We start from the raw sequence: 19,528 nt of genomic DNA, 5'->3' as shown, positions 1-19,528 counted from the left end.
AAAACAACAAAAAAAAACAAACAAACAAAAAAAAACCCAAAAACAAACAAACAAACAAAAGAAAAAACAAAAGAAGATGAAGTCAAGACTCATACCCTTCCCCAGAGTCAGGCTTACAAAGCAAAGGCTCACCAAGGACTCCCTATGTAACCAAGGATGACACTGAAATTCTAATCTTTCTCCTTCCTGGCATGAACTCCTGCACACTACTCTAGCATTCTGTCAACTGGGCTGCATCCCCAGGTAACTGTCATCTGACTCTTTCACAGAAAGGTGCTAACGGGTGCCGCTGTTGCTGGGAATTGACTCCAGAGCCACACCAAAGCAAACTAAGTGTTTGCCATTTAGTAAAATCCTGAAAGACATTTTTAATGTGTAAAATCCCCTACTTTGCAAATCAATGTTATTTTTGTTAACTATTAGTTACACCCAGAGAAGCAATATAAAAACTAAAAATTAAAAAAAAAAAATAGTAAACCCAACCAACTTCTGTAACATAAAAGAAGCATACTGCATAAACAGCGTGGATGCTGTCCAAGTATGCATCGTAGGGCTGGAAACATGGCTCACTGGCTGAAACGCTGGCTGCTCTTCCAGAGGACCTGTGTTTGATTCCAGGCACCCGTACAACAGTTCACAACCATCTTTAGTTACAGGGGACCCGACATCCTCTTCTGACCTCCACAGGCACCAAGTACACATACAGTGCACAGACAAACACACATAAAGGCCAAACACCCAGACATAAAGAATCTAGACATTTTGAATATACTCAATTCATACTGCATGTTCAAAGTATTAAATAAAAATAAAAAAATAAAGAATGCCCAGGGTGAGTTTTGGTGGGAGAGTGTTTACTATGTACAATGCAAAGCATTGGGTTTGATTCTCAGCACTTTGGATAAAAAAATGACAGAAACAAAACCAGGAAGTCCTACAGAAGTTGAAGGGAATAATAATTAAAATGGTAGCCATCTCTGCCCCAAAGAAAAGGAAGAAATTACATAGTCAACTATAAAATTAGCTTTAAAAAAACCTATGGCTTAAAAAACAAACAAACAAACAAAAAGGACCAATACTCTAACTTCCAGAACACTTAAAAACCCAGTGCAGAGGCACACACCTTTAATCCCAGAGCTCAGGAGGTAGAAGAAGGTGATCCCTAAAGTTTGAGGCTAGCCTTGGTCAACATAGTAAGACAAAGTACATGTCTAGGAAGTAGGAGTATGGAATAAGTAAGTGAAAGCTGTCCACATTTTTATGACTTCCTCACTTGCCATGACAGAGTTTGGAGCCTCCTCATGAGGTCTAAAATACTCTTAGATATTTGTACCATGTGTGAGTTTTGACTAAGAAAGAAAAACTGGCCCCTTCATTGACATTACAAATAAAGTATTACTTGAAACAGAATCTGACTTCTCTTTTTTAGGTTGGCAAGAACAGGTGTAACAAGCAGAAGTAATGAATTAACCTCATAATGTTATCATTCAATTCAAAACTCAAAAAGGTTGTTTCAGTTTTGTTGTTCTAGTTCAGGTTGGTCTTAAATTCTTCCTTCCTTTCTTTCTTTCTTTTATTTTTTAAAGTAGGGCCTCACTATCACACTGGCTGGCCCAGAAACTGCTAAATAGGGCCCCAACTAGCTCTGAAAAGATGGCTTAGCAGTACATAATACTTGGTGTTTTGCAGAGTACCAGAGTTCCCACAACTGATTTGGCTGTTCATAATCATCTGTAACTTAATACAGTTCTAGGGATTAGACATCCTCAGATACAGGACAGACACGTGCACATAATATATACCTGAAAGCAAACACACACACACACACACACACACACACACACACACACACACACATCTTAAAAATAAAATTAAGCCAGACATGGTGGCACACACCTTTAATCCTGGCCCTGAGAAGTCAGAGGTGTTCTCTATGAAATGGGGCCAGCCTACTCTATGAAATGAGTAGTGGGTCTGCTGGAGGGGGTGCTCTGTATGTGTAGGGTCATGTGTAGACAGGTTTTACACAGGTAAAGTGTTGGTATTCTGTCTAAACTGCACCCCCACAGACACCGGGCAGTAGCCAAGTATGCTCCTCCCCACAGTTACCTGGTAACAGCCAGGCAGGCCTGGCCCTATAAAAGGGGCTGCTTGCCCCCTCCTCTCTTACTCCTGCTTCTCTCCCTTGCCTTTTGCTCCTTTGTTCCCCCTCTCTCCCACTCCCTTTCCCACGTGATCATGGCCGGCCCCCACTTCTCTACTCTCTCCTTCTCTCTGCCTTTCTCTGCCTCTGCTACCCTCTTAACTCCCCTCCCCATGCCCTAAATAAACTCTATTCTATATTATACCTACATATGTCTGGTCCCTCAGGGGGAAGGGATGCCTCAGCATGGGTCCACCGAGGCCCCCCCTTTCCCCTACACCTCAGTCAGAACATATTCTTATAGCTCTTTCTTTTTTTATGATCACAACAGTAAGACTGTCTCAAAAACAAAAAGGGATCTTGGTATAATGAACTAATTATTCATGAATATTCTGTATGTTTGGGTATGTGTAGACAGGGTCTACATATAGTAAGACCTTGTCTCAAATAAATAGATAGATAGGTAGGTAGGTAGATAGATAGATAGATAGATAGATAGATAGATAGATAGATAGATAGATAACTTGGGGTATAACGTACTAATTATTCAGAACTACCATGTTCAAAGCAAGGCCATTTCCTTCATTCTACATATGTAACATACTACCAAGGCTGACTTCCACTGAACCTAGTTCTCTGTAAATCTCTGAATTTAGCTTTCAAAATGTAGACTAATCATCGAGCAAACTTTAGCACGTGTTAAATTAAAACACCACTATGCTGTGTGGGGAGACTCTCACTTGCAAGTTCAGACCTCAAAATTCATGACATACTTCACTTTTTTTTTTTTTTTTTTTTTTTTTTTTTTTTTTTTTTTTTTTTTTTTGGTTTTTCAAGACAGGGTTTCTCTGTATAGCCCTGGCTGTACTGGAACTCACTCTGTAGACCAGGCTGACCTTGAACTCAGAAATCCGCCTGCTTCTGCCTCCCAAGTGCTGGGATTAAAGGTGTGCGCCTCCACCGCCCAGCATACTTCACTCTTTAAAATAACCATTTTTTCACATACTTTCTCTTTAAGGACTTAACCATTCTTCCTTCAAAATAGACTTTCAATTACATACCATTTCAATAAACTTGAATTTCCAGTACCAGCTTCTCCAAATCAAAATTCTATGATTTTACTTTTCATTACAGAAGAATACATTGTAGCTTGTGTTTGGGGAGGTATACATATTCATGTGCAATGTGAAAACCAGAGATCAACTATGGGTGTGCCCCGCAACCATTATCTACTTAATTTTCCAAGAAAGCCTCGCTCACTGAATTGGGAACTCACCAAAAAAGCTAGGCTAGCTGGCCAGTGAGCTCCAGGGATCTTCCCTTCTCTGTGTCCTGAGCTCTTCAGACTGGAGATGCACACCAATGCAATGCTTTATACGCGAGTACAAACACTTTAACAAGCCATCTCCACAGTGTCTTTATTATATTAAAAATTTTTTAATATAAAGGAAAAAATAATATTTAAGAAAATTCTGCCAGGCGGTGGTGGCGCACGCCTTTAATTCCAGCACTTAGGGAGGCAGAGGCAGGTGGATTTCTGAGTTCTAGGCCATCCTGGTCTACAGAGTGAGTTCCAAGACAGTCAGGGCTATACAGAGAAACCCTGTCTCGAAAAACCAAAAAAAAAAAAAAAAAGAGAGAAAAAAAGAAAAAAGAAAATTCAATGAAGTACACTATTTTACAGTAACTGGTTTAATAATTTGCCTGCTGGAACTCAATAAGCCAAATCATTCAGAAAATAAACTCAAAACCCAGACTGGCAAGGTATTTGAAAAATAAGTAAATGTGATAGTCTGCATCAATTTCTGGATTAAGTAAAATGATTTGATCAGCAGGAAAAACATTATGGAAAGTTACTAATATCAAGCTTGCAACTACTTAATAATTGGGACCTATGGAAAGGCAACTAAACCTGGGTACTGTGCTATAAAGCCTCAAGAAATGAGCAGGAGTTAAGTATAAAAACAAAATGTTGTTCAATTATAGATATCCCCTTTGTTACTGCCTGTGTTTTATAACTGCTTGATCAGGCCCTACACTGTCATCCTAGGCATGGTCTGGCTGCAGCGCTGCAACAACTAGCCGATGTCTCTAAACTCCAGCCAGCCAGTTGTTGACCTGATATGCGACAGGCAGAAGGGATTGGAGAGCCGCAGGTAAAGAAGCCTAATGAGTTATTAAAGCTCTCTAGTTAAATCTACTAGTACAAAAAAAAAAGAAAGCAAAGAAAAGCCAAGCCAAGTCCCTTTCCCTCAAGACTTCCAACTTTCTGCTGACCACACCCAAGGTGTGATTAGAAAACCAGAGGGAAGAAATCAGTTCAGTGTCTATGGCATTACCTATGTCCATGTAAGGAAAAGTACTGTTTACTTACATTACTTTGCCAAGTCACAAAATTGTGCAGAGAAACTAGGATTACTGAAAAGTGATGTAGGGGAAAGGTCAGACCAAGCAAATGTGTTTCATCAAAGAACAAAAGCACATCTTTGCCACAGTAAATGATCCTAGTAAGACAGATCGTTAAATGCTTCTGGAAGACCTTGATAAAGCCAAGTTTACTACTATATAAAGCAATGGAGGTGTTTATATATTACCTCTAAATTAAAGCATACACTGCAATAATCAACCATATTAAAAAAAAAAAAAAAAAGAGGCTGAGGATATATGCTAACATGCATGCAATCCCAGTACTACAAAATAAAGAGTAGCAGCCATTTTTACCCGTATGTCCCACGCCTGCAAACTAAAGCAATCTGAGACCTGTGCATAAGGAGTAAAACCCTGGGTATGTACTAACACGAAGACTTTTTTTTCTCATTCCCTTAACAAGATGACAACTATTTATGTAACACTAACATTATCCTATGTACTACAGGTAATGTAGCTGATTTAAAAGAACACAGAAGGGTTAGAGTACAGCACGGCACCTGAGAGCACGCTCAACATACACAAAGCCGATTTAATCCCTAGCTTCAAAAATTAGAAAAGGGCATAAGAGGTATGTGTAGGCTCGAGGATCTGCAATTTTGGTATCTGCAGAGACCCTGGAATACATGACGAAGGCACAGAAGATACACTTCTAAAATAACCACTTTTATCCTAAAATCAAGGAGACTGCGAAATTAGCTCTGTAAATCACCTAACAGTAGCTATCATTAAATACTGTACTTTTAAAAGCTAGTCTGACAGTTTTCATGAATTCATTAACTCAAAAAGGCTATTATTTATTAATCTCCACTTTCCATCAGAAGAACTTGCCCAAGTGTCCCATGTTGCTAAGATCTAAAACTGTGACTAACATCTGGGATTAAGAATGTGTGGTCATGCCAGGCAGTGGTGGCACACACCTTTAATCCCAGCACTTGGGAGGCAGAGGCACGTAGATTTCTGAGTTCGAGGCCAGCCTGGTCTACAGAGTGAGTTCCAGGGTAGCCAGGGCTATACAGAGAAACCCTGTCTCGAAAAACCCAAAAACAAAACAAACCAAAACAAACCCCAGAATGTGTGATTATAATTATATAGAGTACTTCTTTACATTCTTTGTCATTGTTACTTTGCTTTGTTGGGATGGGGGTGTTATTTTGAGATGAATGCTTGTTGTGACTATGGTTTAGTTTTTGGCAAACTGACACAAACTTTAAGAGTCGCCTGAGAAGGGGGAACCTCAGCTTGGTCGTGGGCATGTCTGTGAAGCACTGTCTTGGTTGATGGCTGACACAAGAGGGCCCGCTGCAGCGAAGCGGTGCCAACTGTGGGCAAACAGTTCAAGGCTGCAGAAGAAAGGCAAACCACAATGGACAGCAAGCAGGCCAAGGCCAGCGTCCTCTGGTGCTGCTTCAGTCTTGCCGCCAGGCTCATGCGGTCTTCCTCTGATGGAGGAAGAATGAACCCTTTCCTCCCCAACTTGCCTTCTGGTCAGTGTTTTATTATAGAAACAGAAACTAAACTAGGACACTACTTTCTCTAGCAGGTCTTACACAATTGAAATCAAGATATGTTACCTAGACCTGCAGACAGCCATGGCTACTGTCAACAAGCTACCACGCTTCGTTTGGTATACTAACTTGCCTCATGTGTAATTGAGGAGCAGGAAAACAGCAGGTGAGGTTAATCATAAATGTATTTTCAAAGAAATATTGAGGTAAGACAGTTAAAGACATTAAGGCAACTCTAACCAACTAAAGGTGAGATAAAGGAAACCGTAAGTAAATTAGAAGAGGAAAATAATAATTTACTGAAAATATGTTTCAAAGTTAGGAGCTTGGTTACTTAGATAGGAAAGAAGAAGAATGAAAGAATCTCTGGATACCTGGAAATTCCATCTTATCATAGAGGTGGTTGGGTGGTTTTAGTGTACATATATAAAAACAAGTACAATGTGTATGTGTTTGTGTATACTCATGCAGGGAACAACTTAAAAGTAGTGCAAATCAGACACAGTAGCACATGCCTGTAGTCCCAACAGCTGAGAGAGAAGACTCTGAGTCTGAAACTAGGCTGTGCTATAGGAAGATGCTCGGCCTCAAAAAACCTAAACGAGATGGCTTAGTGGGCAAGACTGCTTTGCTACAAAAGTATGAGGAGATCCCCAGCAACCATGTAAAAGGCCAGGTGTGGCCACGCCACATCTAAGCCCAGCACTCGAAGGGTGGAGGGAAGAGAATGGTTTGGCTTGCTGGCCAGCAGCGAGACCTTGTTATCAGGGGAATAAAACAAAGCTAGAGAAAAATCCTCAGTGTTGGTTAGTCTGGATACTAATGTATAAGCTTGGGCATCAGCATACACAACATGTACATATATATATTTATACCCCATACTTGGGACTGAGGCCTTGAAAAGGCAACACTACATCCTCAGCTTAATTTTTAAACTACATAGAAGAGTAGTCTGTTTAAATATTAGGAAAGCCAACACCCATCAAAAATAATTTCTGACATCCAATAGTTTGTCCAATCGCCCATTCTGTGTTCTACACAAAATCTTTCCACAATAAAATTCAATATGATGTTCTATGTTCTCTATCCTTAATGTTTAGAGAACCATACATCATAAACACAAAATCATCTAAGTGTCTCCAAAAGAGGGGCTGAGCAAATAACTCAATTGCTTAGGTGCTTACTGCACAGTATAAGGAAGGACTAGAGCAAATAACTCAATTGCTTAGGTGCTTACTGCACAGTATAAGGAAGGACCAGAGTTTATACCTACAGCCCACATGACTGGTGAGGGAAAAAAATGAGCCCTTGTGATCTTAATGCTGGAGATGTGAATACAGTAGGATCCTTGACACTTGCTGGATAGCCAGTCTAGAAAAAATCAACTCCAGGTTTAGTGAGATGGCTGGGTGTGATGACACATGCCTGTGACCCAGCAGTTGGGAGTCAGAAGCAGGGAGCTCCATAACCTCAAGATTATTTTAGTAAAAACAGTGAGTTCCAAGATAGCCAGGCCATGTGGCTAGATTCTCAAAAGGAAATGTGGACAGGGCAAAAAAAAAAAAAAAAGGATGGTGACAAGCATCTTTAGTTGCACTGCTCAGGACACAAAACTCAAGGAGTTCCATCCTCATCATAGCTCACAGCCATCTGTGACTCCAGTTCCTGGGGAGCCAGCACTTTCTTCAGGCCTCTGAGGAGCAAGGCACATGTGGTATACAGATATAAATGCAGCCAATGCACTCATCTTTCCTTTTTTAAAAAGACCTACTCCTGCTTATAATATCAATGTGTTCTCTCCAGTCATCTTTTCTTCTAAGCCACTGGTTTTCAATGTAACAAGTACTGCCCTTACTTAAACATTTTGTGTGCAAGTGGAGTAGGACAATGCTCTCCATGCCTGCAAGCCACAGGTCAACCAACATTCAGGTACTTTCCTCTATCAACTGGCACTCACTGAACCTGGAACATACTGTTTCGGCCAGACTGGCTAGCCAGAAAGCCCCAGAGACGGACCTGCCTTTCTTCCAAGTACTGTCACAGCCAGGGAGGACCGCACTCTGGTCCTCATGCTTACACAGCAAACACTTTACAAACACATCTCCCAGCTCTAGCATTCTGAAAAGGCTGCCCCTTCACTCTGCCCAAAGCCTGTGCACTATGCATGCTGGAGCCACTTCTTGAGTATTTGCAGCAGTCATTTGTTACAGCTCATTTTAGAAGAATACAGATTAATAATTGTAATAAAAAGCAGTCCTGACAAAAAATTAGTCCTGACAAAAATTAAAACTACTGTCTTCCTTAGCAACAAATGACTTTTGCTTAGTATCATAAAATATTTCTGTTGGAAATATATTGAGCTTTCTGACATTTTCTAAAATCCTGCTTTGTACTACTTGCTCCTACAATTCTTGTTGATTTCCATTATTATTTTCTAATTGTTTCAATATTTCCACTTTTAAAATTAATTATTCAGCTAGGCATAGTGGTGCAAGCTTTTAATTTCAGCACTGGAGAAGCAGAGGGAGGAAGATTTCTGAGTTTGAGGCCAACCTGATCTATACAGAGTTCCAGGATAACCAGAGCTACCCAGACTCAAAAACAAAAACAAGCAAACAAGCAAACAAACAATAAAAAAAGGAAAAAAATCAAATTAAATTATTATTATTGTTTTTGCCTGCATGTATTTCTACATAATGCATATGAGCCTAGTACCCACAGAGGCCAGAAGAAGGCATTAGATGGTCTGGAAATGAAGTTGCAGACAGTTGTGAACCATGCAGGTGCTTGGAATGAAGCCTGGGTCCTCTGAAAGAGGAGCAAGCAATCTTAACCAGTGAGTAAGTGATCTCCCCAGGCCTGAAAATTCCCACTTTTAATATTTCAAATCTGGATAGAGGGTTTCTCCAAATTTTTAATAAATAGACAAGGGGAGACATTCTCTAAATGACACCAATAGTAAGTGTTAACATTCAAGAGCTAGAGAGACAGGTTAGCAAGAGTACCTGCTGCTCTTCCAGAGGATCCAAGTTTAATTTATACCACAAGTACTGGACAGCTCACCACCACCCATAACTCAAGTTACACTGAGTTTCTGCACACGGTACCCACTTGCACATGCATATACCAATATGCTTATATACATGATTTAAAAATAAATCATTAAAATGTTTTAATATATCCAAAGGGGAAAAATAAGTGAGTTGGGCTTGACAAATAAGCCTCAAGAGATTTAATAGTGTATGTGGCTTAATCAGGCTATTTGTTAAAGCCATGTGTAAAAAGATGTAGAAACCACCATTCCTTCCTTGATGTAGAACTCCTGGGCCTGGAGAGATGACAGGTGTTAGGAGCACTTGCTGATCTTCTATTTCCTTGGCAAAGTACTCAGGCTTTCCTATCATCCATATGGCTGCTCACAACCTCTGTAACTCTAGTTTCAGAGAATCCAATAACCTTTTCTTACTAGTGCAGGCAACAGGCATACATATGGTACAGACATACAGGCAGGTGAAACACACATCAATTTTTTTAAATTAATAACTTCTTTATAACGAAAATAATCACATTTTTAGATATTGCAAAGACAGGTTTTTAAAGCATCACCCAAAATTAAGTATGATGGGGATATATAGCTCGGGCTAGAACAGTAGCCTAACACACTCAGAGCCTAGGTTCATTTCTTAACACTAATATCTTCCGCTGTGCTACAGTCTCAGTCCATAGCTTCTTTTAAGTTTTTCTGGTGTCTTAGTTACTTCTCTAACACTGTGACAAGACACCATGGTGATGCAAACTTAACAAAGCACTTTCTGGGCACTTGCAGATTAGAGGGTAAGTCAGCCCATAACCATTATGACAGGAAACATGGCAGCAGGCAAGCAGACATGGTACTCAAACAATAGCTGAGAGCCTACATCTTGAGTCATCTCGTGCTTACGAGGCAGAGAGAGAACTGTGTAGCAGTCAGCAAAGCTGGAAAGACTGAGTCATCTAAACCACTTCATGTCAGGCAGGTATAGGATTTAGAGCTTGCCCTGCTGGGTTCAGTCTTACTCAGTGCAGTACTCCTGACTATGTCCCTATTCCTCCTTTAGGGTTCAGAAGACCATGCTCATTGGCTTTCTCACCTCATGTTTCTCTCAAAATGTAAGCTCTTCCAGTGCCATGCCTGCCTGCTGCTGCCATGCTTCCCCGAAAGATGCTCATGTCATCTTCAGAGGACTCTAGCCCTCTGAAACTGTAAACCCCCCTCCCCAAAACTCTTTCTTCTGTAAGTTGCCTTCTTCAAAGTTTCTTCTCACAACAATAGAAAAGTAACCAAGACACTGACACAGTCTACAGTATCAAGATAACAGTGTTTGTGGGTTTTAGTTTTTTGTTTGCTTGGGTTTTTTTTTTTATCAAATAGTGAATAATTTTATAGAATGCTATGAAAAATGTTTACATAACAAGTAAATTATTCACAATAAGAATTAATTTTTCCCCCTGAACACTCAGACTGTTGTCTTTTACACAATTTAAAATCCTGCTATCAAATAAAAAAATCTTTGTAGTGGAGGCTTTAGATTAATTAGTAAAGACCACAGTTGAAAGCATAAAAAAAAACATACATAGAAACTTATCAAAGGTGTGAGTGCTGTTCCTTTCCTTAAGCTGAGTCCATGTGTAGGTGCCTTCCCCTCCCTGAGTGCTAGTGAAGAGAGAAGCAGCACTGAGAAGGTGAGGTAGGAAGGACCAAGAGGCACACAGTGAAGTCGAGACCAGACTGCTCCACAGAGGAAGACCCTATCTAAAAGCAAAGAGAATGGAATTTACTAAAACAGGTTTGGTTTGGATTTGCTTTTAGATACAGAGCTGCATGTTGCCCAGGTTGGTCTCAAAAGCTACTTAGCAGAGAATGAGCCTGAACTTCTGACTGGACTACCTCCACCTCTCCAGGGCTGAGCTCACAGGATGTGCTCCCTAACACTTGATACTGGGGAATGAACTGGGGACTCAGTGTGTGCTAAGCAAGCACATACCAACTCCTTGAACCTATTGCAGCTTCCTTTCTGTACGTTTATATAACCTAGCAACTACTTTTTAACCCATTTACACTTTCAACAGTTCACTGTGATTTAATGGTTTTGTGGTTCAGTATGTGGTACATAAAAAAGAAAAGAAACTGTAACCTACATAGACAGTTTTAAGAAAAATACTAAAATAAACTGGAGTTCCTTCTGATCACACTGCCACTCTTTCCCTATGAAATCATTACTTCATAATGCTATCACCACAGCCCATGACATTTTAAATATAAAAGGTCAGTGACACAGCTCAGTGGACGGGTACTTGCCTAGCATGTGTCTTGGGCTAAAGCAAGATAAACAGCAATAAAATGAACTCAGGCTAAACAGCCTGCCTTTGAGTCCTAGCCCTACTTCTAATGTGTATGGATTTCTACATGTATGAGCTTCAGTGGGTCTATTTAACTCTGTAGTAACCATCAGTCTTATCTCAAGTGGTTGCTGAGAAGGCAAAATGAAGTGCTTACACCATTCCTGACCAGTGTGCCAGCGATTACTGGTAAAATCAAGAAGATAAAACAAGAACTCAAGTACAGTGGCCTTCTGGAGTAGAATCTTTTTTAAGTCAGTGTAATACTTCTCATTAAAATTTATTTTTGCATACTTATTGATTGCATATTTTCATCTGGAATGTCTTCACTCTTCTATGTCAATACAAGTATTTTTCTAACTAGTATTATTAACTGCTCTCTACTTTTAAGATGATAAAAGTTTGTGAAAATGTTGCTTACAAAAATCGTAAGCATTTTTTACTAGAGAAAAAGAACAAATGTATATAAACTCCAGTAATGAGGGTCATTTTCAAGATGTTCCCAATTCTGCGCTATGTTCAGTTTCATAAACTTATGAAGCAACCATCCAAACCCTTTGCACAGCAAACCTCCCAACCACTATATATCCATTGTAAAGATTAACTACTGTTTCTCTGAATAACTTCTTTTACATAAAGACTTAAGAACAATCTCAGAAATGACACTAAAAAGAACAACTGTAGGGCTGGAGAGATGGCTCAGCAGCTAAGAGTGCCAACTGCTCTACGGAAGGTCGTGAGTTCAAATCCCCGCAACCACATGGTGGCTCACAACCATCCGTAATGAGATCTGATGCCCTCTTCTGGGATGTCTGAAGATAGCTACAGTGTGCTTACATATAATAAATAAATAAATCTTTTTTTAAAAAAGAGCAACTGCAAATTTTGCACTGAAAGGTTTGCTATTGTGGCTTCTACAGAATACTGTGTGCTTGAAGCTGAAAAACTTAGAGGCAAAACACGATTGTTATTTTTAAAAATTTAATTTACTGTCAGAACAGATTACAGGTTTTTGGATTGTTTTTGGGTGTTTTATGCAATCCCCATTAAGTGCTGAGATTCTAGGCATGTGTTTAATTTGCTGTCTGTCTGTCTGTCTGTCTGTTCCACGTTCCAAATATGCTAGCTATAGGGAAGCAGATTACTAACACAAGGGAAGTTCTAAAAATTAAACCTGGTATTGGAAAGGGGAAACATGAGGCAACAAATACTTTATCATTAAGAATCAGAGTAAAAGTATGTTTTTATGGACGATGGAGAAAAGGTTAAGTATATGATAAAGTCTCAGACTATATGATCATCACCTCCCTCTGAACGTGAGCGCCTAGCACGTACCACAAGAGAAAGGAGTATGCCTGCTTGCCTGCCATTGGGTAGACTGGGATTACTGCCCTGAATACAGGGAAGGCAGCTTACATTTTAGAAGATGAAACATTCAACCTGTCCCAATTTGACTCAGGAATCCAGTGTTCTATATGATCCTTCCTTCTCCTAGAGATGACTATAAATCTGACCTCCAACAAAAAAATGCTCTTAGTTTCACAGAATTTACAAAACTGATTAACAGAAAATGGTGACCGGAATCTAAGAGTATCACGTATCAGATTATGTGAAACTTGCTCTCAAAACTGTTTAGGTTGTTCAATTAATTTAGCTAAATACATTCACTTTTGCCTCATATAATCAGAGAGGTACCATAATGTGGTAAAAATGCTTTCACAAGGAAGAAAATGGCATACATGTGTAAGAACATAAATCCTATAAGTACATGGATATTCAGCATACTTTTGTGTATATTTGAAACACCCATATAAAGCTTAAAATGGACAATTGCAATGAAGGGGAAAAAATACTCATTTAATTAATAGATATTAATATACTTCAATCTGTATTGCCTTTTTAACATTATCCATTTTATCTAAATTCACCTTGACACAAATTAGTAATGAAAGTTTACCTTAACTAAAATATAAAAATATCAACTGATAGTTTTAACATTTGAGAGTATGTTACTAGGCATATTTAGAGATATTTTCATTATTAAAAATGAATAGCTCTTCATAGGCACGTAAGATGAAATATTAACATACAAAAGATTTGCTTTTAATACAAACTGTTAGAAGGTCTTCTATGAGACTTCTATTATCATATTCCAGGACATTGTGAAGTTAATCATTTCAATTCCTCAGGATTATTTTAAATATAAATTTCTTTAGCCTTAAGGATTTTGTAAAGCTTAGGAAACACTAACCTATGCTTGTTTAACATCAAAGATTTCTAAGAACAGTGAAGAAAAATCTAACATAAGTGTACTACCAGGCTATAAGTCAGGTGGTTAAGATTCTAGTTATGGCGTTGGACTTATTTTATTTTGAATGTGTCATTTTAATCTTCTGGGTCATGGTATTCACCCATAAAATAACTCAGACTAAGCTTTCAAAGACTCTACCTCACTGAAGTTGCATAGTATCATGACCGGCACAATGTGAATCCCCCCTCAATTTGACAGGCACCAACAAGATCCCTATACTAGCTACAGTGATGGACAACTGTACGGAGGATCCAAGCTAATGTGAAAACGCATTCAATGATACTGCCTTGAAATGTACTTTTAAATTTCTTTAAGTTTACTTTTGTTTGTTTGCTTTATTCCGAGTCAGGATTTCATTACAGTGCTGGCTGGCCTGGAACTAGGTAGACCAGAATAACATGGAAGTCACAGAGATTTGCCTGCCTCTTCTAGATTAAAGGGTGTGTACTACCATATCTGCCACACTAAAATATCTTACCAGTGGTAAGAATTTTATAATTTCACCAAGACAACTAACTGCTGACTCTTCAACACGAAGGGAAATCTCTGAATCTTAATGTTCTGACAACTGTTATCTCTGGTACCCATTCTCCAACCCTGAATTTCCCTTTCACATGACGTTATTTCTGAGGCATTCTGGAATCAAAGGCATGGGACAAAAAGTGCAGTTTGTAAACTAGCACAGACTTAAACTAAACGCTTGTAAGCACTACATTCCCAGTAGTAATAAACCGAGAAGACTTAAAAGCACAAATGTTTTTACTATAATGTTTGCACTAAGGATATATAAAACACAGCTAATTCTCAAACACTAGAAAGTTATATAAAGGGTGTAGACACTACATTATACATGTGCAATTATGTACTAATTCCAAGGAAGAAGCCAGTTGCAACCAAGGACAACTGTACCCTCAGAACTGGAAGTCTGAAACAAGGACCTCAAGCTCCAGGCTAGCATGGGCTATAAAGCAAGTTCCAGGCCAGCTTAAGCCTCACAATGAGAGGGGGTAAATAACTATCAAGAAGTACAGCCATCACTACCTCTATTTTGTCTGTTGATTTGTTACCTGGATAAAGGTTGCCATGACTATGTGAGCTGTCTATTAGTTTGAAATGTCAAGGTCAGAAAAGAGTGTTTTTCTAAAGGGCACAGGAAGATAAGTGACAGGGAAAGCTTATATTTAATTTACAGCTCAAAGAATTCAATGATAGTATTAGTGAAAACTTACAAAATGAATAAAGCTAGAAAAGAGCTGTGCTTTCTTGACAGAGATGGTGATGTATAAAAAAATATTTTAATGGAGATACAAGCCAATATTGTGTAGTGTGATGATTTAACCACAAATGCCTTCCCTATTTAAATATTTCAATCAGTACTGTTAGCACACATACCTCGGAGAATTCTTTCCTCATGGCAACGAAGAAAATCCCAGATTCTAACAGTGCCGTCATCAGAGCATGTAGCAAATTTATTATCCGTGGGTGAGAAACTGTTACGTGAAGACACACAGCAGGGGAAAGAAGTCAGCATTTAACAGATCATCGGTGCTTCTCAGACAGGGAAAAATAAAAACACTGTGCTGCATTATAAACAGGAGAAGGAAGTATCCAGTGAAGAGGCCTTTAAAGAGAATGTAGTCAGCTAACATATGCATCTCATCCAAAGGCTTCGAAAAATTTTTTTTCATTTTCCATCAATATTCAGAGACCTACTCAATACATTACTAGTCCTAATGTAACCTGTGCTCCTTTTGGTATATTTTCTATATCAACAAAACACGGGGAGCTGCCTTAACAGTGAAACTAAATGTAGTCTATTCTTAACAATATTCCTTCATATAATTATTTAAGCCACATAGGAATACTGCTCAAAACATGAACATCAGTTTCTGCCTCAGACACTTAAACTTCAAAAATGACAGGCTGAAACACTTTTAAGCACGCTAGTAAGACTGACTGTTCAACATCTTTATATACAATGTTTCTCACTTATTTAAAATGCTTGTGATAACCTCATGCCTTCTTCTAGATGTAAAGCAATCCCATCAACATTGCACCTTGTAAAATATATATTCAGACTTCTGCTTAAAGCCATTGACTCTGCTATACAAGAGGAAGCCAGTTTTCTTCCTGGCTGTCAAAAAGATCAAGATTCTCAATGAACTGTATGAAGTCCCTTCAATTTTTTTGAATGACTAATGGTGAAAAAATCTTATGAGTACAACACTGAGGCCAAGAAAGCAGAAACATGTATATGCAACAAGTTCTGTGGATTCCAAAAGTAGAAACAAGTGACTGCCAAAAGTGTTTCTAAAGTCAACCTCTTCCCACACATAGATGGCACAACCTTAAAAGAATGCTGCTTAGCTTTATTCTGAGGCTGCAGCAATTCTTCAGGCTTGTTTGTGAAACTCTTTCCCCAGGTTTACTACACATTTCTCACTGTTATGTAAAGACACACAACTCACTGGAAGTGGTTTAACTCCACTCACACATTTGCATACGCCATGTTATCAACAATGAATCAGAAGAAAAGTCCTAGAGTCTTCTTTGACAAAGGTCTGCTTACGGCTGCAAAGCATGAAGAACCCATTCATTAATCCGTTAATGTTTGCCACGTCCAGAGAGTTATCTGTGAGGTTTTTAGTCCTATACTTTCTTTTTGAAGTCGTGGCAGAACCAAGCCAACCAGGTCTTCACTTAAGCCTCTTTTTTTTCCTTGAATTTGTGTGGATTCTGAAGGTGATTTCTGCAGGCTTTAGATTTTATTCAGTTGTATTATTAAAGACTGAATTCTTTATTTGGAATATTCTTGTCTTACACAGTAGATAATAAAAAGGAATAACGTATACACATTATTAGCCATAAATGAAAGAGAAAACCAGTGCAAAATGTGGCAGACAATACATCTCTAACATATTGCAAAGGCTGATGCCAGGACAAAACTACTTCAGAAAGGTGCCAGCAAAATGGTGAATGTGTGAAAACAAAGAGAAATATTGTGTTCATAAGGTGCAGAAAGTTTCCCAGAATCTGAGAGAGCCCATGCATCTCTGCACCCAGAATACACTTAGAGAGTAATTTAACCATGACAATAGGGACTACAGAAAATGGTATATTGTGTATAAACCTGGCCTCTCTAATCGCCTCCTTATGTGCCTGGAACATCTTGACGTTGTTCATGTTGGATTGCCAATATTTCACATATCCTCCATGATCTGCTGTCAACATCCACATGTCATTATGTGACCAAGTCATGGCCCTCACAGGGCTATCATGAGCCTGTGAAAACAGAAAACAATTTTAAGTTTTGCTTTAAGAGAATATATGACACAGGCTAATAGGAACCTAGATTAACTCAGAATGGCAAACCGTCCAATTGTTACGTTTTTACATTGCCAATGAAACTGACTGTGCTCTCAAGTTCTTAGATCAGCTAGCACCTGATGGTTACTGTTACCTGCAATATGGTTTCGAAGTTGAAAGTCAGCCCATTCCACAAGGTGAACTCCCCACTAGAAGCTCCAGTGACCAACCTTCTTCCTTCTGGGGTCCACTGGAGGAGGAAAAAGAAGGTAGATCACACATAAGCACAAGTCTTGCCACTTCACTAATTTAAGGAATATTTCAAAGGCTTATTTGCCTGTTTTTACTTGTGTGTGTGCGTGTGTGTGTGTGTGTGTGTGTGTGTGTGTAAAACACGGTATGCAATGCCATGGAAGTGAGAAGAGCTGCAGTTCTAAGCAGTTGGAAACTGCACAATATGGGTGCTAGGAACTGAAGTCAAGTCTCTGGAAGAGCAGCAGGTGTCCTTAATTGCTGAGTATCTCTCCAATCCCCAGTTTATTGTCATAAAATATTAAATAATCAACATAAAGTAGACAACACTGAATTTTACAAATTAATACCTTTGTCAGTATATCGTCAGAAAAGAACTTGCATCATACAGTACAAGGAAAGCACTAGCACTCTTATTTATTATTAGCTGGATTTAAATAAGTATATATTTAATATAGTAAATGTATATTTGCTATATTATATATATACATATATATGTATAGAAAGAAAGGGAGACAGAGAGAGAGAGAATACCTATGTACTTAAAAAGCAAGTTAAATCATAATGTGTCAAGATTTCACTTTTTTAGCCAGGCGGTGGTAGCGCACGCCTTTAATCCCAGCACTTGGGAGGCAGAGACAGGCGATTTCTGAGTTCGAGGCAAGCCTGGTCTACAGAGTGAGTTCCAGGACAGCCAGGGCTACACAGAGAAACCCTGTCTCGAAAAACCAAAAAAAGAAAGAAAGAAAGAAAAAAAAAAAGAAAGAAAAGCTCTTTAAAAAAAAGATTTCACTTTTTTCCGGCTGGTGAGATGGCTCAGCGGGTAAAAACATTGACCACTCTTCCAAAGATCCTGAGTTCAAATCCCAGCAACCACATGGTGACTCATAACCACCCGTAAAGAGATCTGACACCCTCTTCTGGTGCTTCTGGAGACAGCTACAGTGTACTTATATATAATAATAAATAAATCTTCGGGCCAGAGCAAGCAGGGACTGAGCTAGTGGGGTTGACTGGAGAGAGCAGAAGTCCTAAAAATTCAATTCCCAACAACCACATAAAGGCTCACAACCATCTGTACAGCGACAGTGTACTCACATACATAAAATAAATAAATCTTTAAAAAAAAGGTTTCACTTTTTTCTAGGCTATATAGTAGACTAATATAAACAAGGTAGACAGTCATTAGAAAAGTTCTAGTGACTGAATAAAAAATGAACTGCTATTTGCCAAATATATAGAGAAAAATAGTATGGTAGTGTATACATATAATTAAAGCACTTGCAAGCCTTATGTACAAGGATCACCAATTTGAAGTCAGCCTCAGGTACACTTTAAGACTTCATCTCAAAGAAATACAAAGTCAGGTCTGTGGCAGAGGCCCACAATTCCAGCACTTAAAGGCTGAGGCAGGATAGGATGCACAAGTTCAAGATCATCCTTAGCTGTATCACACTGGAGAGGTAGAGGCAGGTGGATCTCCAGGCTCTGGGCCACCTTGGACTACAGAGTGAGTACTAGAGAGCTAGGGCTACAGAGTGAGTACTAGAGGGCTAGGGCTACAGAGTGAGTACTAGAGAGCTAGGGCTACAGAGAGGCCCTGTCTCAAGAGAACCGAAGGGGAGGGGGATGAATAGACAGACAGACAGATAACTGGTCAGGAATCCAGCAAACACCAAATGCCAAACACTTGTGTGACAAAGGCAGAAAGATCTTTATGAGTTCAGGGCCAACAGGGTCTACAAAGCAAGTTCAAGCCAGGTAGGACAACATAATGGGAACTTGTCTTAAAAATGAAATAAAAATACCCCCATTCCACAAGCAAAGGAAGGAAAAAAAATTACATGTTGAGAACATTAAAAATATAAAACTTTTCCTACAACTTAAATATTCTTTAAAAGTTACAAGAGGGGCTACTGATGTTAGAGGTTTGCTTAGAAAACACAAGGCCCCTGAGTTTGATCCCACACAACAAGCACATATGACTGTGTATGCATAAGTCATTTTTCCTTTTGTTCAGTTTCACTCATTTTCTATAAAGGATATAAATACACAAAGCATCAGAACAATTCTAATACCCTAAGTAAAAGCATAGTTCAAAAATAGGTGTGCACACCCGGGCGGCGGTGGCGCACGCCTTTAGTTCTGGCACTTGGGAGGCAAAGGCAGGCGGATTTCTGAGTTCAAGGCCAGCCTGGTATA

At 39.1% G+C, this 19,528-nt stretch overlaps 1 protein-coding gene across 6 annotated transcripts in view; it reads right to left on the bottom strand.

Annotated features, from left to right (window-relative positions):
• The window catches only part of Wdr33 (WD repeat domain 33), a 104,284-nt gene that overhangs the window by 56,377 nt on the left and 28,379 nt on the right, over positions 1 to 19,528 (bottom strand). For 5 of the 6 annotated variants that reach the window (XM_031365216.1, XM_031365215.1, XM_031365218.1 and 2 more), the window contains 3 exons: positions 17,229 to 17,324; positions 16,899 to 17,050; positions 15,161 to 15,258 (listed from right to left, as the gene is read on the bottom strand). In XM_031365216.1, coding sequence (XP_031221076.1) covers positions 15,161 to 15,258; positions 16,899 to 17,050; positions 17,229 to 17,324 — 346 coding nt within the window. Of the gene's footprint in view, positions 1 to 10,139; positions 10,871 to 15,160; positions 15,259 to 16,898; positions 17,051 to 17,228; positions 17,325 to 19,528 lie in introns of those variants that run through there. The other variant, XM_031365217.1, reaches the window with a different exon arrangement.

This window comes from Mastomys coucha, unplaced genomic scaffold, assembly GCF_008632895.1.
Source record: "Mastomys coucha isolate ucsf_1 unplaced genomic scaffold, UCSF_Mcou_1 pScaffold13, whole genome shotgun sequence".
In the NCBI taxonomy this organism is placed as follows: domain Eukaryota; kingdom Metazoa; phylum Chordata; class Mammalia; order Rodentia; family Muridae; genus Mastomys; species Mastomys coucha.
Note: the sequence above shows the minus strand (reverse complement) of the source record. Positions and strands in the feature narration are given on the sequence as shown.